Source organism: Solanum lycopersicum, chromosome 11, assembly GCF_036512215.1.
Source record: "Solanum lycopersicum chromosome 11, SLM_r2.1".
Lineage (NCBI taxonomy): Eukaryota > Viridiplantae > Streptophyta > Magnoliopsida > Solanales > Solanaceae > Solanum > Solanum lycopersicum.
This window is the reverse complement of record NC_090810.1, coordinates 38,457,709-38,475,172: the sequence shown is the minus strand read 5'-3', so window position 1 is coordinate 38,475,172 and position 17,464 is coordinate 38,457,709. Positions and strand designations below refer to the sequence as shown.

Genomic DNA, 17,464 nt, shown 5'->3' with positions numbered 1-17,464 from the left:
TAGAAACAACTGAAACTACAGGACTAAAATGCTAAAAATAACTCAAGAATATTGACCATGGAGAATGAGGACTCACCACTGATTCTGTTGAACTGGAGATCGAAAATCGACCTAAGCATGTTCTGGATGCTGAGAACCTGAACCTACATCGAGAAGATATAGCGCATGTATGCGTCAGTACTTGAAAGGAACTGAGCATGTAGGATAGAGTAAAGCTAAAATAATACATAACTGAACAAACACATAAGCAAGTATAATGTTGTGGACATGATATACTGAATTCTAAGCTAACTGGATGCAATGACCAAATTTATAGCATGTTAAGACTGAATACTAACTAAATTGTGAATAAGGTCAATGTAATAAAGTCTGACTGAAATATGAGAGCTACTAATAACCGATAATAAAATTACATGAGCTAAATGTGGAGTCCGATGTATACACCCCATCGAGAGAACTCAATATACCCTGGCAAAGGTATAAAGGCATGCTAGAGTGATCACTAAACTGAGGCCCACAAAGGGAACTTACAACTACTTGGCTAGTAGTTCTGGGACTATTTGGGTACGCTGAACCCTAGTTCAACTCGTTATTATGTTATTCTCAATGAATTAAATGATTAACATATTATGACTAAATTTTTGTAAATACTGGATAACTCAAAACTGAACATGCAAATTGAGAATGCAATAATTAATATGATAATTATGAATTAATAACTGAGGCATGTATATCTGAAGTAACTGAAATACCTGACCTAGCATTTGTAATTCAAGAACTAAAGAAATACATAGGTAGGGTTTTAGAATTCATGCGATAATCTGAGTATTAACATGGTAATCACATTTGGAACGTATAATTAACTAATTCATGATATTCTGTTAAAGTTCTAAAAATCCTAGGTCTAATCATGATAAGGGAATCAAGAATATGACTGAAAACTATGGACCCAATGGGTGAAAGGAACCCACTAGTGAAATCCCACATGCATGGTGATGAAATCCACAGAGAAATCTTTAAATTTCAAGACTGGAACTGGTCGAACCTTGTTGTGTTCTTGAACTAGGGTTCTTGACCTTTTTCTCCTCTCTTGCTTCAAATTTTGTAAGTTTTGATTTATGATTTTGACTTAGGAGTTCTTGTTATGTTTCTAACCTTAAACTGACTAAAATCTGATGATTTAGGGCTTAAACGACATACCTTAGGGGTTAAACGAACTAGGAAAACACCAAAAGACCCGTGAACTAATTTTTGTCTGACCAATTAATGACATGGACTGACGGGTCATCGTTCAATCGACGGTCTGTCATCTGGGTTTGTCTTTTGAGTCTGCTCGATAGGTCTTCACTAGAATGGGCATAACATTTTACTCGGAGGCCGGATTTTAGCAAACTCGGTGGCCTTGGAAAGAGGATTCAATTATCTATCATATCATAGGTCATAGGACACACCTAATTCATTTTGTGATAAGAGTTATGACCATTTGAAGCTTATCCTATCAACAGTTTCCCCCTAACTAACTGCTAACTTCACCTACGGTCATACCTACAGACTGCAGATCGAATGAAGGTCCATGCTGGTCATCCGTAGTTCATGTCAGAGGCTGGGTAACAGGAGTCTTGATCCACGGATCTTGGTCTGACTTACGGACCGTAGGTTTGTCTGTGGGTCAAGACTTAACCAATTTTTCAAAGCTGTGTTTGGGAGGGGCTACAGTGATGAACCACGGACCCCACCATACGGGCCGTAGATCAGACTACGGTCCACAGATGGTGACCGTATATTGTACCTACAATTTTCTGAAAAACTGATTTCTGGTTTATTTTGGATACGGGGGTTACATGCTCTAAGCTTAGGAAGGAAGGAGAAGGAGATTTCTAGTTGGAGGAATGTGATATCTTGCGGATTCTTGGCCAAATTCACCATCACGAAGCCAGAAAAACCAGAATCTTATTCAAAAACTCTGTGCAACTGCTTGGTGCCCAGGTAGGCTAGGTTTTATGAATTGAGTAGTTTAAATTGGTGCTCACTACGTAATATATGTAAATCGATGGAAGTATTATGTATAGGCCTTTGTGCACCGAATGATCTATGATTCAAACCTTAGAAAGAAGCCTTAGGAGATGAATTAGGCTGAGTATGGTCAAATTAGGGTTTGCATGATATGTGTGACGAGTAACCCGTTGTAGGTGATGGTTAAAAATTCTATGATTATGTGATGTATGTATGTTCTTGCTTCTTTATGATACTTGTATGCATATGAATGTTGCATTATGATCACACTTGTTGTAAATTGAACAGACAAATGACTATATGCCATGAATCACTTCTTGGTTGTATGACTTGAGAGTATACTTGTGTTTGTGATTGTGGTGTGTTGATGGATCGGATTGCCACATTCCAACATAACTAACGGGATCGAATCTCCACGTTCTAGCATAAAGATGGGATTGGATTTTCACATTCCGGCAAAACTATAGGATCGGGTACCACGTTCCAATATGCTAATAGTTTAGGTTTGGTCTCAATGAGAGTACCAACTACTTTATATAATTATATAGATTGAGGAATGTGAAATACGTTGATATTCTTCATGTCGATGTTATTGTATATGTTCAATATATACATGTCATGATATGATTAGGTTGACTTATATATATTTGCACTTAGTGGGTATATGTTATGACGATTTATATTTGATTGTCCTTGCGTTCAGCTAACTTGTGGGGAATAGAGGAAAGGCAAAGGGTTCAAGGGACGAGTGATGGATAGCGAGGGTTGTTCGTGTGTTGTAAATGTGAAAGAGAACTAGAGGTAGCATATGTGATGAAATATGCTTAGGTGGATTTCACTTTGGGGATAGAGATTGGGTTTAGTGGTAAGGAAGTTTGTTGTAGTGTATAATGTGATCATGATCGAGCAATGTATTGGGTATTAAGGGTGGGAGCGGTTAGTTGGAATGCTTGGGGTGTAATCGGGGATTATTAACGTGTTAGAACGATTAGGTTATGATCAAGAACTTAGTAAGTAGGATGATTGAGAAGGTGGTCCAAAAAGTGCATGCCCAAGAGGGGCTAAGATAACAAATCAGGGACTCTGGAACTTGGAAGTGTCATCATCAGAGTCTAACTCCTCGAGGGCCACAATGTTTTTATACATAAAGTACAATTTATCTTAATAATCAATATAATTCATTGTATGTTTATTAAGAATATTCAATGTATTACAGTGATTGAATAAACAATGTTGATGATGTTGATGATGATAGAATACCTTTGAAACTAGTTACACATAAAGAAAATATTTATCGCTTCTAGAATCTTTACAATTTCTTTTATGCAGTTTGAGAAGACAACACCGACACTTTTGAATGCAATAAGAAAAATTAGAGATGAGCTTCAATTGTATTTAAATTTTAACGAAAAACAAAAAACACGAGAACCATATTTCACTAAGTTGTCCTACATACTTTTGTAATTTTAAGGAGATATTAATTTAAAATATCAAAGGACCATATATTTATATAGGAATCTTCCAAAAATATATTATCTTGTTGAAATAAGTGATTTTTTTCATTGGTTCAAGTCGTAATCGAAGAAAAATATTATCATACAAAGTTTATCAAAAATACCGAGTATTAACTTACACAGGTTGTAATGTAGTTTCCATTCAACCCTCCAAATGTATGTTGACTTTTGACTCCCTCTCACTATAAGCAACATTGCATGCTCTGACTTTGCTAATTTGCAAAAAAATAAAAAAATTAGTGAGATGTGACACTTCGGCTGATGTAAATGATGGTTTTGATGCATCTCTGGTAGCATTCACTGATTGATGCTTCAAAATTAGATAATCAAACTAAAAAAAACATAATACATACACATAACCCTGACAAGAAAAATCATATTGTAAAGGAAAGTACCAAACTGAATAATCCATTTTTCATATCCCCTAATTACCTATTGTCCTTTTGTTTTCATCAAGCACTATAAGAAAAACATTAAACAGAATAAAACCAACAATTGCAGAAGTAACAAATGAGTGATTTACCAATAATAGTTTCTTAGAAGACCAAATGACCACAAAAGGTGGAAAAGGACAACTCATTCCTATAGCCTAAAGGTCTTTAAGATTGATACAAGTTGAAACTCGAGATATATACTCTACGAGAGAAAGGAAGGCGAAGCAAAATGGTCATACTTTCACTGAACTAGACCAAACTTGAATAGGAATTTCTTCTGATTACAGTCCAGCATTTCACTCAGTGTACAGCTTATGTTCTTCTGCATTAGAAGTTTTTGTCTCAACTGTAATCGTCTCTTCAAACTATGCCTAAAGTAGTCCGGATAATCAACAACTTCATCAAGTCCCCTCCCCATGACATCTATCAGAAACTTAATCCTTGGCTCTAAAGAGTTTCTAACACTCTTTATCAGAACAGGAGGATAACAGGTGACGACAGCTGCTATTTGTCCAACTCCAAAACCCCGTGATGTCAAGTAGGACAGGTTAGGTTTCAGAATCTTGTTCACATCTCTACACAAAACTTCAGGGTAATTAACTAGCACTTTTTGGAGATCCATATCTGTTAAACCTATCGATTTCAAGAACTCTGAAGTAGGACGCAGCCGGTTATCAACACTATAGCCCATAATGTATGGATGCTTCACTAGAACTTTACCAATCATACCGTCTTTCGCCAGATGAAGACTCGAAAGGAATTCCACCATCTGTGAAAGCTTATGTTCTATGCTGTAGCTTATAATCCTTGGGTTGATCAGTATCATCTTACCGAGTTGTTTCTCAGTAACGCCAAGAGCCTCAAAGAAACCTAAGAGTGGACAGAGCTTCTCTTCCACACTGTGAGCGAGTATGTGAGGAAATTTAGTTATGGCAGAAGCAACCTCCTGTGGTTTTGATCCGAGTGTTTCAAGACAGTTAACCATTGGGAAAAGTTTCTCATGCAAGCCTAAAGTAAGGATTTTGGGACATTTCCGAACAACAGAAGGAAGTTTTCTCTCTTGGATGCCTATGCTTCTCAAGTAATCCCAGTTTTCAGACGCCTTTTCTCTTTGCACACCCTCAAGCCGTTTGCACTTTTGGAACATTTCATTAATACTTGTATCATCAAATCCCTTATCTTTGAAGAACCACATAATGCCAGAACTGTGGCTGTTTGAAGTCTCCATATTTCCTACACAAACACCCAATGTGTGAAACAGACTTGTAGTAAATAATTAAATATCAAACACGGGGAATTAGCAACCTAGTTACATCACATATTACAATGAAGAAGTTGAGAAGTTAAACAAAGTATTGACGGATACTTTCAACATTATACATGAGTCCGAACAAAGAAACCAGCTTCAATGTCAGATGCATCCTTATTCCATTCTCATTTGCAACAACTTATCTGCTATGTGAATATAAAAAAAAAGTTCATTTTTTCCCTATCTTCCCATCTCAACATTCAAGTGATTCGTCTAATGAACTAGTTAACCCGGGATATATATTTTTCTAACAAAAGAATTTGAAAAAGGAAACAACATTGAGGCTAAGCAAGTTAAGTAGTCCAAATACAAACAGATAACCGCATTAATGTACATTGTCTATGATCATTCTTATTTACCGACATATGACTTAAAACAAAACCAAAGATTAAAATAACAAATAAAACTGAAAAAAAAAAACTTTCGAGAGATAAGTATGGAATTTTGATATACATGCTGAAATGGAGAATGGATAATGAATCAGAAAAATAGTGGTGTTATCTAATATACTTCAATAAACAATTTCCAACACCGAAAAATCAGAATTGGGGAGTTGGTGCTAGGAATCAGATAATACAAACAATTATAGAGTTATCAAAATAAATTGAGAGCAATTTGGGATATCCACATTTATGGCACAGAGAGGAACCTGAAAACGAAGAAGAAGAACACTTTGAGTTGGTATTGGACTTCACAACTAGCGAACGGATAAGCTGCCTCTACAGCTCTACTGATGAGGGGACAAAACTTCCCTTTCATATTCAAACCCTTTGAACTTTTAAACTTGACACTTTACTCCTATATACTTTTCAAATACCACATTTTCTCAATTTTCATTTCAATTCATTTGGAATTGGTGTAATTACTAAGATAGTTATAGTGTAATAATTACATTGACTTGTTTATTTATCATAATGTAATTATAAGTGTACAATTTGATTGTACAAATATAATCTATATTGAATTTTAAAATAAAAATTTATTATTTAAAATTAAAAATTTATACATGTAATTTAATACTATATTCTCTTTCATAAAGTTGATCTGATTTGCCTAGGCACGGAGTTTAAAAATATAAGGAAGACTTTTGTATCTTGTGATCCTAAATTAAATATACGAAATTATGTTTTAATTTTGTGATTTTAAACATGCAAGTGAAAAATTAATTTTAAAATGATACCAAAAAAACAAAAAGAGATTTTATTTTTTAAAACGGACTAAAAAAAATGAGGTGATTCCTTTTTTAAACAGAGTGAGTACTATAAATATGAGAAACTGGTCACATATAAACCCCGTATTGAATACTTTGTGGATCAATGCTCTCGTTTGGCGGAGAAGTACCTTGTTTATGTATATCTTCTCTCTTATTCTAATCAGACTTAGCTCTTGCTTTTTGTGCTTTTTTAATTCTCGAGTATATTGGTTTTGCTTCTGATAAAAAAAAAAGAGTTTGAGAATAGTGTTTCGGCCATGAATAAAGGCCATTATTAAAATATTTTGTCGTTTTGTGTCGGCCAAAGATAAGGTGGCCATATGTAAAAAGTAGTGTCGGCCATAAATAAAGTAAAAGGCCATTATTATTAAAGTATTTTGTCGTTTTGTGTCGGCCAAATAATATAAGGCCAAGTGTAAAGTATGTCGTCCATTTTCTATTGGCTAAGTTTGTAAAATTGTTGTATAAATAGAGGGTTTTTCCTCATAATAAGATCATCATCTTCTCTCCACTACAATTTTCTCTCTCTTCTTACGATTCCGCTTCCACCCCCAAAATTGGAACATCAGTTTTATGATTATCAACCTTCTTTTCATTTTAAAAACAAATCTGATCTAAAAGAAAGTGAAATGTTACTGAATGATGTATTAATTTTTTCCACGTCCGATAATTTTGGTAGTAGGTTGTCCTCCTCGATTTGTTGGGGGTGTTTTTAAGTTCCAAATTAATACGGTTAGTTGAACATTATTCGTTTGCGCATATTTGATTTAAAATATGTGCAGGGGTCTAGGAAATTGACTCCAACACTGGTGGGTCATGCCAAACAATACAAATTTTAAGTACAGAGGTGGACCCACACTATATGGAAATAGTGCACGTACACGCGCTGACTTCCGAAAAAATCATATGTATATATGTATATTTATTTTGAAAAACAGATAGAAATTATGATATATTTAACCATGCATCCATAAAAAGCATAGATTTGTCCTTGCGCTTGTGGCAGAAGCTAGAGATTTCACCCTTCAGACTAGGGTTTGAATCCAACTAAAGCACCCGTTTTAATTGTTTTTATTTTAAGCTTAGCTTAAAGGTCATATTTGAGCTATGTTTATATTGACGCACCCAAAATCTTCAAATCATGGTTCGCCTCTATTTAAGGATATCGAGATACTACCTACAAGTTTCAGCCATACATGCTGATTAAACTTACCAAGTATGGGAGAATGTTCAGTTGCGGAACCAATGAAGCTATTACGATCAAAACATGGGATTTCTTTTGGCCAGCTTGCAATGCATGTTCTGTCCATCCATCTAGATTTTGTGTGTGTATGTTAAATCATATATATATATATATATATATATATATATATATATATATATGTTTTTTTTTTTGTTGGATTAGATCCTATTTCTCTCTCTTAGCATTTTCCACTTAGATAGTTAATAAAATTTGCAGAAAGGAGCTTGAAATAATGGCAGATGATAATCTACATCCATGTTTGATGTAGTTAAAGGTGTTCTGTATTCAAAATATACTTGCAGTTGTGTATAATGAAACGCCAACTCAATATTTGTCGCAGGTCATTCCTGGTATTTAAACTACTTAAATAAATCTTCATCTGCTATAGTTGAGGGCTACCAGGTTTTGTGTGCTTTAATTTTTACTTGTCATCTGTAGGAAAGTATTGAGGTTAAATTAGTCATTACACATAGCTGTTAATGTAATTAATTAGTTGTTAATTCAATTACAATTAGTTAGTTTAGTTTTCAGGAAGTTAGTTACAAGTTTTCTGTTTTGGTTAGCTTCTATTTTTGGTGGTTATATAACCACAGCTACTCACATTTTCTGTTACACAACTGAATAAGAATTGTTCACACATTTTCCATGCCTCTTCTTCTTCTTCTTTAATCAAGCCTTCATCCATGGAGGTTTTGCAGCTCTCTTCAATTTGACATGGTATCAGAGCAGGAACGTTTCTGATTTTCTTACCTCTTTTCTTCTTCAATCTGCGCATCAGATCCTCTGTAAAATCGATTTTTTGTTTTTCGAAATACAATGACAAATTCTGCATCTACGAGCACTGCATTAGACAGTGTTCCTTCATCTGGGATTGATGCAGGGAGTCACTTTTACATTCATCCCTCAGACAATCCTGGAGCAATACTTGTACCAGTTCCTTTCAATGGCACTGGTTTTCATTCATGGCGTCGTAGTGTACTTCGTTCCTTGTCAGTGAAGAACAAGCTAGTGTTCATCAATGGTGAATGTAAGAGACCAGAGATGAACCATTCCAGTTATCGTCAATGGGTGAGATGTGATGATATGGTCACCTCATGGATTCTCAACTCTCTAGATCGAGACATTGCTGGTAGTGTTGAATATGTTAATGATGCTTTGGAATTATGGACAGAACTGGAGGATCGATATGATCAGATGAATGGAGCAAAATTGTATCAAACTCATAAGGAGATAAATGACCTTAATCAAGGTATTCTCGATATCACAACATATTACACTCGTATGAAGAAACTTTGGGAGGAGTTAAATAGTTTGTGTGTTTCAAGTCAGTGTAGTTGTGTGTGTGTGTGTGGAGCTAAAGCTAATGTTCAGAAGGCAGAGCAAGACAGACGTTTGATTCAATTTCTGATGGGCTTGAATGTGGTATATACTACAATTAGGGGAAGTATCTTGATGATGAATCCCTTGCCATCCTTGGCACAAGCTTTTGCCTTACTAGTGCAGGAGGAAAAACAACGAGAATTTAAACCAAATAATCAACTGTTTACTGAGAGTAGTTCTCTAGCTGCAGTTTCATCAAGTTCAGGAGGTAGAAGCTTTCAAACAAACTATTCTACCTCCAACACAACACCAAGAGGAAGACCTTTCTGTGACTATTGTAGAAGACCAAGACATGTTAGAGCAAAGTGTTACAAGTTGCATGGCTATCCATCTAATGACACAAATGGCTCTGCTCGTGATCAGCATAATCCAAGGAGCACAGTTCAAAACACATATCCAAATCCAAGGCATAACAATAAAGGAAGAGGTGCATCAGCAAACTCTGTAAGACTATCCTGTGATGGAGATACTAGTGGACAAACAAAGGAATCAAGTTCAACATCTTGTAATGACCCTCAAGGAAATGAGAACATCAGTATCACCAAGGAGCAATATGATCAAGTTTCTCACTTGCTGAATCAGTTTCTAAATGATGGAGTGTGTGGATCTGTGAACTTTGCAGGTGGTTTTGCTTGCTCTTTTTCTCTTGATTATATCAAACTTTCATGTGAATGTTTCAAAACAAGGACTGACCTATGGATTCTGGACTCAGGAGCCTCTCATCACATGACTTTTAACAAAAATAACCTTGTAAATCCAGTAAATCTTCCTTATCCTATGTTAGTCAAATTACCAAATGGATATAGAGTCAAAATCACAGTGGTTGGTAGTGTACATCTTACACCTAAAATCATCTTGTCAGGAGTATTGTATGCCCCCTCATTCAAATACAATTTAATCTCCATCAACTCTCTTGTAAACCATCTTCAATGTACTGTCTCTTTTTCTAACACTTCTTGTCTGTTGCAGGCCCCTTCACTGAAGAGGCCTCTGGAAATTGGTAAGATACATGATGGCCTTTATTTCCTCTGCTCAGATTGCTTACAAAAGAATTCACATGCTCAGCATTATTCATCTTCTCTTTACTCTTTATCCAGTAACAAAGTACAATGTACATCTCTTTCTTGTAATTCTCATTCAGATGAAATAAGCTCTTCTCTTGTTGGTAATAAAGACAATGTTGCTAACAACTCTCTTATTTCTAGTTCCTTCCCTAAAGATAGTGTGGATCTGTTGTGGCATTATAGACTTGGTCATGTACCCTTTGTGAAGATGAAAAATATATCTTCCATACCAGCAAAATTCTCATCAAAACAACCTTTCTTCTGTCCTATATGTCCCATGGCAAGACAATCCAGATTACCCTTTCCACCAAAAACACACACCACTACTGGCATTTTTGAACTATTACATGTTGACATCTGGGGTCCATATCAAACAACAACTCATGATAACTTCAAGTATTTCATCACCTTAGTAGATGACTTTAGTAAATCTACCTAGACACAACTTCTGAGCTGTAAAAGCAATGCTTTCCATGTCCTTAAAGCCTTTGTACTCATGGTTGAGAACCAGTTCAGCACCACTGTTAAAACCATCATATCAGATAATGGGTTGGAATTCACTAGCAATGAAACCACTCTATTTTTTCAATCCAAAGGGATCATCCATCAGAAATCCTGTCCCTATACTCCTCAACAAAATGGTGTGGTCGAAAGAAAACACAAATATATTCTTGAAACAACAAGGGCTCTACTTTTTCAGTCTAAACTCCCAGTGAAATATTGGGGTGAATGTATACTTGCTTCCACATACCTTATAAATAGACTACCTTCTTTTCCTCTCCACAATAAAACTCCATATGAAATCTTATATAAACACAAACCTATCTACTCACACCTAAAGAGTTTTGGATGTTTATGTTATCCTACTACTCCAAAAGTTCACAGAACTAAGTTTGATCCCAAAACTATACTACATGTGTTTGTTGGATATCCTTATGCTACAAAGGGTTACAAAGTCTTGAACCTATCCACTCAGAAGATCCATGTCTCAAGGGATGTTATTTTCCATGAAACTATATTTCCTTTTGCCATGTCTAAAGACCCTACTCACTTCCCAAAATTTCCTTTCCACTATGTGTCCCTTCATGATTATCCAACATCATATGATGATCAAGACTACCCCAGTAAAGAAACAACCACATCACCTACTCATATCACACCTGAAAATTCCACTTCACCTACTCACATCACACCTGAAAACTCCACTTCACCTACTCACATCACACCTGAAAATCCCACATCCATACCATAACTTAGAAGATCTCAAAGGCTACATAAGACTCCTACATACTTGACTGACTATGTTCACAATGTACCATCCTCAACTGCTTCAAATTCACAACCACATTCTTTACCCTTGAATGCTCTTTTCACTCTTAAACATCATGTGTCTCCTGATGTCTTTAGTTCTGATAGTCAGTCCTTTGTAATGAATATTTCTCATGAATATGAACCTAATTCATATGAGGAAGCATCTATGGATCCTGCATGGCAAAAGGCAATGACACAAGAGTTTCTTGCCCTGCATGACAACAATACTTGGACTCTCACAAACCTGCCAAAGGATAAGAAGTCTGTTGGTTGTAGGTGGGTTTACAAGGTTAAACACAAGGCTGATGGAAGTGTAGAAAGGTATAAAGCAAGACTTGTAGTAAAGGGATATACTCAACATCATGGCATAGACTATACAGAAACCTTCTCACCTGTGGTCAAGATGACCACTGTGAGAACACTTATTGCTGTTGCTGCAAAGAAACAGTGGAACATACATCAGCTTGATGTGAACAATGCCTTCCTACATAGAGATTTACATGAAGAAGTGTATATGGACATTCCACCAGGTTTGGCCACTCCTCACAAGGATTTAGTTTGCAAATTAAACAAGTCATTGTATGGTTTAAAGCAGGCTAGTAGGCAGTGGTATGAAAAGCTGACTGAGGCATTACACACAGGAGGATATGAACATTCTCCTCATGACTATTCACTGTTTTACAAGAAAAGAGGTGCATCTAATGTCTTTCTAGGTGTTTATGTGGATGATATCTTACTGACAGGAACAGACACTAATGAGATTGATGAGCTAAAGAGGTTCCTTGACAATCAGTTTAAGATCAAAGATCTTGGCAGACTACATTATTTTCTAGGCTTAGAAGTCGTGTACAAAGATGATGGGATTCTGGTTTATCAGAGAAAGTTTGTGTTGGATCTTCTCAAGGAGTTCAATTGTGATCACATGACTCCTTTATCTTCTCCACTAGATCCAAATATCAAGCTAAGATCCCATGAAGGGAAAGTTCTGGATGACCCTACTTATTACAGAAAACTAATTGGCAAGTTGAATTACCTCACACATTCTAGGCTTGATCTCGCTTATGGTGTGCAACTTCTCAGTCAGTACATGCAAGATCCTAGAGAGCCTCATCTACATGCTGTTTTTCATATGTTAAGATACCTCAAGAAAGATCCTACTCTAGGTGTATTCATGTCGTCTGCTGCAAACTTTGATGTACAAGCATATTGCGATTCTGATTGGGCTGCTTGTCCTGATTCAAGGAAATCTGTTAGTGGTTACATTGTATTGTTAGGCGATAGTCCTATTAGCTGGAAGTCCAAGAAACAAGAAACAATTTCACTCTCTTCAGCTGAAGCAGAGTACAGATCATTGAGAAAAGTAGTAGGTGAATTAACCTGGTTGCAAAGGTTGTTTGAAGAGCTGAATATATATCAGACTGCACCATTTCCTGTGTTTTGTGATAGCCAAGCAGCCATACATATTGCTAAAAATCTTGTTTTTCATGAACGTACAAAACATATAGAAGTGGATTGTCATTTTGTGAGATCAAAACTCCAAGAAGGGCTCATTTCATTACATCATGTTGACACTACTAATCAGTTGGCAGATGTTCTTACAAAAGCACTTACTAGGATTAAGCATTCTACAATTCTAGACAAATTGGTTTTGATCACCTCTGCTCCAATTTGAGGGGGGGTATTGAGGTTAAATTAGTCATTACACATAGCTATTAATGTAATTAATTAGTTGTTAATTCAATTACAATTAGTTAGTTTAGTTTTCAGGAAGTTAGTTACAAGTTTTCTGTTTTGGTTAGCTTCTGTTTTTGGTGGTTATATAACCACAGCTACTCACATTTTCTGTTACACAACTGAATAAGAATTGTTCACACATTTTCCATGCCTCTTCTTCTTCCTCTTTAATCAAGCCTTCATCCATGGAGGTTTTGCAGCTCTCTTCAATTTGACAGAAAGCTTTAGATGAGAGGATAGAATGAAGGTGGCAACTCAACTTGCAAGCCTCTTCACTTGGTTGCATGAGAAGAGATTTGCAATTGGTCGTATGGAGCCTTCTGCCATAATGATTGACAAGGTAACGTCTAAATGTTATGGATCTCGTTCTGCTCATCCATTTCTTTCAGGAGTTCAACATAAAAGTAGTGGACTTTTCTTCCCTGATTCGTGTAAGAGACATCCCTCATAATACTCCTCGTGAGGCTGATAATGTTACTGAGACTTTGAAAGGTGATGTTTACGCATTTGGTATTCAACTTTTGAAGTTGATTACCAATAACAAAAATATTGAAGGTCCATATTATTGGTGGATTATGGAGGAGCTACAAGGTGGTAAAAGATCGATAGTGGATGAATCAGCTCTGGTAAATTGTGATGGTGTGCTCGCTTGTGGAATCTCAAAACAAGCAGCAGAATGTCTGGATGAGGATCCAAATGCTCGCCCAGATATGAAGAATGTCTTTGCCCGCTTGACCAATTTGGTAAGCAAAGCAACTTGAACCATGGAAGAGCAAAATGAATTGTTTTGTTAAGCCTGTTGTAGTTGATTAACTCGACATGTATAGCACATTACATGCATTGACAAAAATATGATGTTTAACAAAGAGATATATGGGACTAGTAGCTCTGGCAAAGTGGATTATTTGGGTCACCCTAAAAAAAAAGTGGATTATTTGGGTCACTACATGAATTATGATATGTTTAACTTTTAACATATGTTGCTCAGACTCTTCAGAAATATCATCTGGTGTATCAGTGCCTTCAAAGTAGTGCGTTTTTGTAGGAACCGAATGGGTGTAACAACATTTTTGGAGCAACTTAGAACTTTAACAACATTGTTTTTTAGTTTGCATATTGTTTTGTTGAACATTTTACATTATTAATGTCCTTTAGCGCAAACCGTTCTTTATAATTCCAATTGCTTAGAGTGGATTTAATTTCCATTAGTTTGGATCTCAGGGTTCTCTGTTTCTCTTCTTTTTCGAGCAGAAATACACTCACCTGGTTATAAATGTGAACTTGTTGGCTATTCTTTTTGGATACAGATATCCAAAACTGATCCTGGGCAGCGTCAAGTTCGCGATGTTTTCAGCGAGAGACCAGGAGAACAGTTTCGGCAAACAAGAATGATTAGTGTTCTCACCTTAGCATTAGCAGTTGGTGGCTTGGGAATCCTCTTGTTTAAGAAGGCACTGATACATTCCAACATCTTCGCATTGTTGGAGATATTTCGCTTTATATGTAAGTGCATGCATATTCTATTGGTATGATCACTCTTATATTATTTCTTGTCAGTCCCAGCAACATGGTCACTCGTGAAGTGGGAAAAATATGTGTTGTGCGAGATATATATGAAACATTGCAGTTAGGGGCTTCCCTAACTGCAGAACACGACTTTTTAGAGCCACTATAGGAGCCATTCGCAAACCCAAGGATCTAACAATCCCATTTGAGCTTTGTCAAGTGTCACGTCCCGCCACATGACAATTAAATTTTGCGTCCGGATGGGGCGGAAGGGTCTAGAGTTGTGGAGAGGTTTGCGGAGAACTCTAGAACCTTCTAGACTAATCAAGAAGGCTTAGAATTCTCTAGAATAACTTAGATTATTCAAGAAAGTCTTAGAAAGTGTAGACTTTTCTACGATAGGGACCAAACTTGTATGTAATTTTAAAATTAAACTTAGGCCCCTAGGTTGTAGGAAAAATTAGAAGGGACCTTCGTTTGCTAGGAATCAAGCAAGCTGTAAAGCAATCTTCCAAAGCAATACAAAAGTCTTCAAAGCTTTCTTTCTTGTTCTTTATAAGTATTTCCAAGCATTCTCTTATCGATCTTAGTATAAAAGGGCTTACTTGAGCTTACAAGATCGTGAAAGATTTGTGAGTAAGTTGTCAAGTGCCGCACGGAGCTTTAGCAAAAACTCTAAGTCCATGACAACGTGGTATCAGAGTCAGATTTGATACTAAGGGAATGACTACCGAAGGTGATGTAAACGGCGCTAGCACCACCAACGTTCGTATGGATGGTGGAAAGAATAACTGAAAGGGGAAGAAACATCAAAAGGGTAATGAGGAGGTGTTTCCCAATCCCACACCTAGTGAGGCACTAACATCTCATCCGCCCTCGACTATCGAAGCAAGTGACGATGAATTGGGCGAAGACACCATAGACGTCACCGCTGGAGAAGAATGGGTCGCAAGGGTTGAAGTGGCAAGGCAGGCCATGGAGATATTAGTCCGGCGCATGAATATGGCAGACGACAAGTTCAAGACCCTTGAGGACTTCACCCTTGAGGAGAACGAGAACATCCGTAAGGAGTTGGAGGGCCGCCAGCAGGTTAAGTTTGAGATGAAAGAGGCCATCACTTCCTTGGAGTGTCAGCTTATGGATGTGCATAACACGATCGAGACGCTGAAGGCCGAAGTAAAAACACTCAAGGAAGGCGTGGAAGTTAGAGGATCTTCGTCGTTCGGCCGAGATAGGGAGGCCAAGGTGGAGGCTCCCAAGCCACCTATGTTCAAAGGCGTCTGTGACGCGCAAGAGCTGGAGAATTTGTTATGGCACTTGGAGAATTACTTCAAGTGCAACAGGCTGAAGAGCGACGAGAGTAAGATCAACACCGCTGTGTTGTATCTTTCGAAGATGGGCATGCTGTGGTGGAGGCGTAAAGAGTCAGAAATAGGGAAGGGTTGTTGCACCATCAACACTTGGGAGCAATTCCGCGAGGAGTTAAAGAAAGTGTTCTTTCCTAACAACGTCATATATGAGGCGAAGCGCAAATTTAGGGAGTTGAAGAAAATGGGTAGAATACATGCAGTGCAGGAGTACAACACCCTCACGCTACAGATTCCCAACCTCACAAATGAAGATATGTTGTTCCACTTCATGGATGGGCTGCAGAATTTGGGTCACGACGGAGTTGAACGCCGACAGGTCAGGACTATTGATGAAGCCATCACACATGCCGAAGCTTTGACAGACTTCAGGCAAGAGAAGCCCAACAAAGTCGGAGGAGAAGAAGTGAGAGGTAGTCATGACCATGGTGGGGGAGATCGTGGCAAAGGCAAGGAGCAGCGGCCACATCCTAAGAAGCATGATACCTTTAAGTACGATGGAAAGAAGTATGGATGTCATGGCTACACGGATAAAAATATAGAGGTTGCCAAAAGAGGTGGTTACATATGCGGTGGGCCGCATGGCTATGCGAGGTGCCTTGAGCTGAAAAACCTTGGTGCTATAGTGTGAGAGAGGAAAGAGAGGGAAGCACATGAGCAAGAACAAGGCGCGGGATGACGTAGTTGGGCTTAATAAGATTATGTGGAGCTATCACCAAGCAACCAGAGAAGCTGAGAGTATACGGCGCGCAGTATGTCGACATCACGATCAATGGAAGACCCGCTCGTGCTATGGTCGACACAGGTGCAGAGATCAATATCATGACCAAGACGGAAGCGACAAGGTTGGGGCTGCGTTACAGTCCAATTAACGCCCAACACAGGATGGTTAATGCACCACTAACTCCCGTGAGCGGAGACGCGCATGGAGTAAGCATCACACTAGGCGAGTGGCAAGGTAAGACCAACTTCACTGTTGCTCCTTTAGATCTCTTTGACATTATTATTGGCAAGAGTTCTTCCAGCAGTGCCACACGGTGATCGATCCTTACCTCCAATGACTTCTGGTCATGGAGTAAGGAGGAACATGCATGGTTCCCTTGGTTAAGGCACTGAAGATAGAAGGGCAGGTCCGACTAACAACCATGCAGCTCAAGAAAAATCCTAAGAAGGAGAAGTCGACATTTCTAGCCACCTTTACAAGTTCAAAAGTAGACAATGGTGCTAAGAAGACATTGTCAACATGCACGAAGAAGATTCCAAGAGGGAATAATACTGTGATGCCAAGAAAGTTGTCGAGGCTTTTGCCTCCTAGGAAAGAGGTAGATCGTGAGTCCGAGATAGAAGAGATAAAGAAACATTTGAAGGAGTTTTGC

The 17,464-nt window shown here is 37.6% G+C and overlaps 1 protein-coding gene across 1 annotated transcript; it reads right to left on the bottom strand.

The window, feature by feature from the left end:
- Positions 1 to 3,823: 3,823 nt before the first annotated feature.
- Positions 3,824 to 5,999, bottom strand: LOC101248448 (mTERF family protein). The gene is given in 2 exon segments (NM_001328402.1): positions 3,824 to 5,194; positions 5,920 to 5,999. A coding segment is annotated over 1 exon segment (987 nt). The 5' UTR covers positions 5,190 to 5,194; positions 5,920 to 5,999; the 3' UTR covers positions 3,824 to 4,202.
- Between the last annotated feature and the right edge of the window lie 11,465 nt (positions 6,000 to 17,464).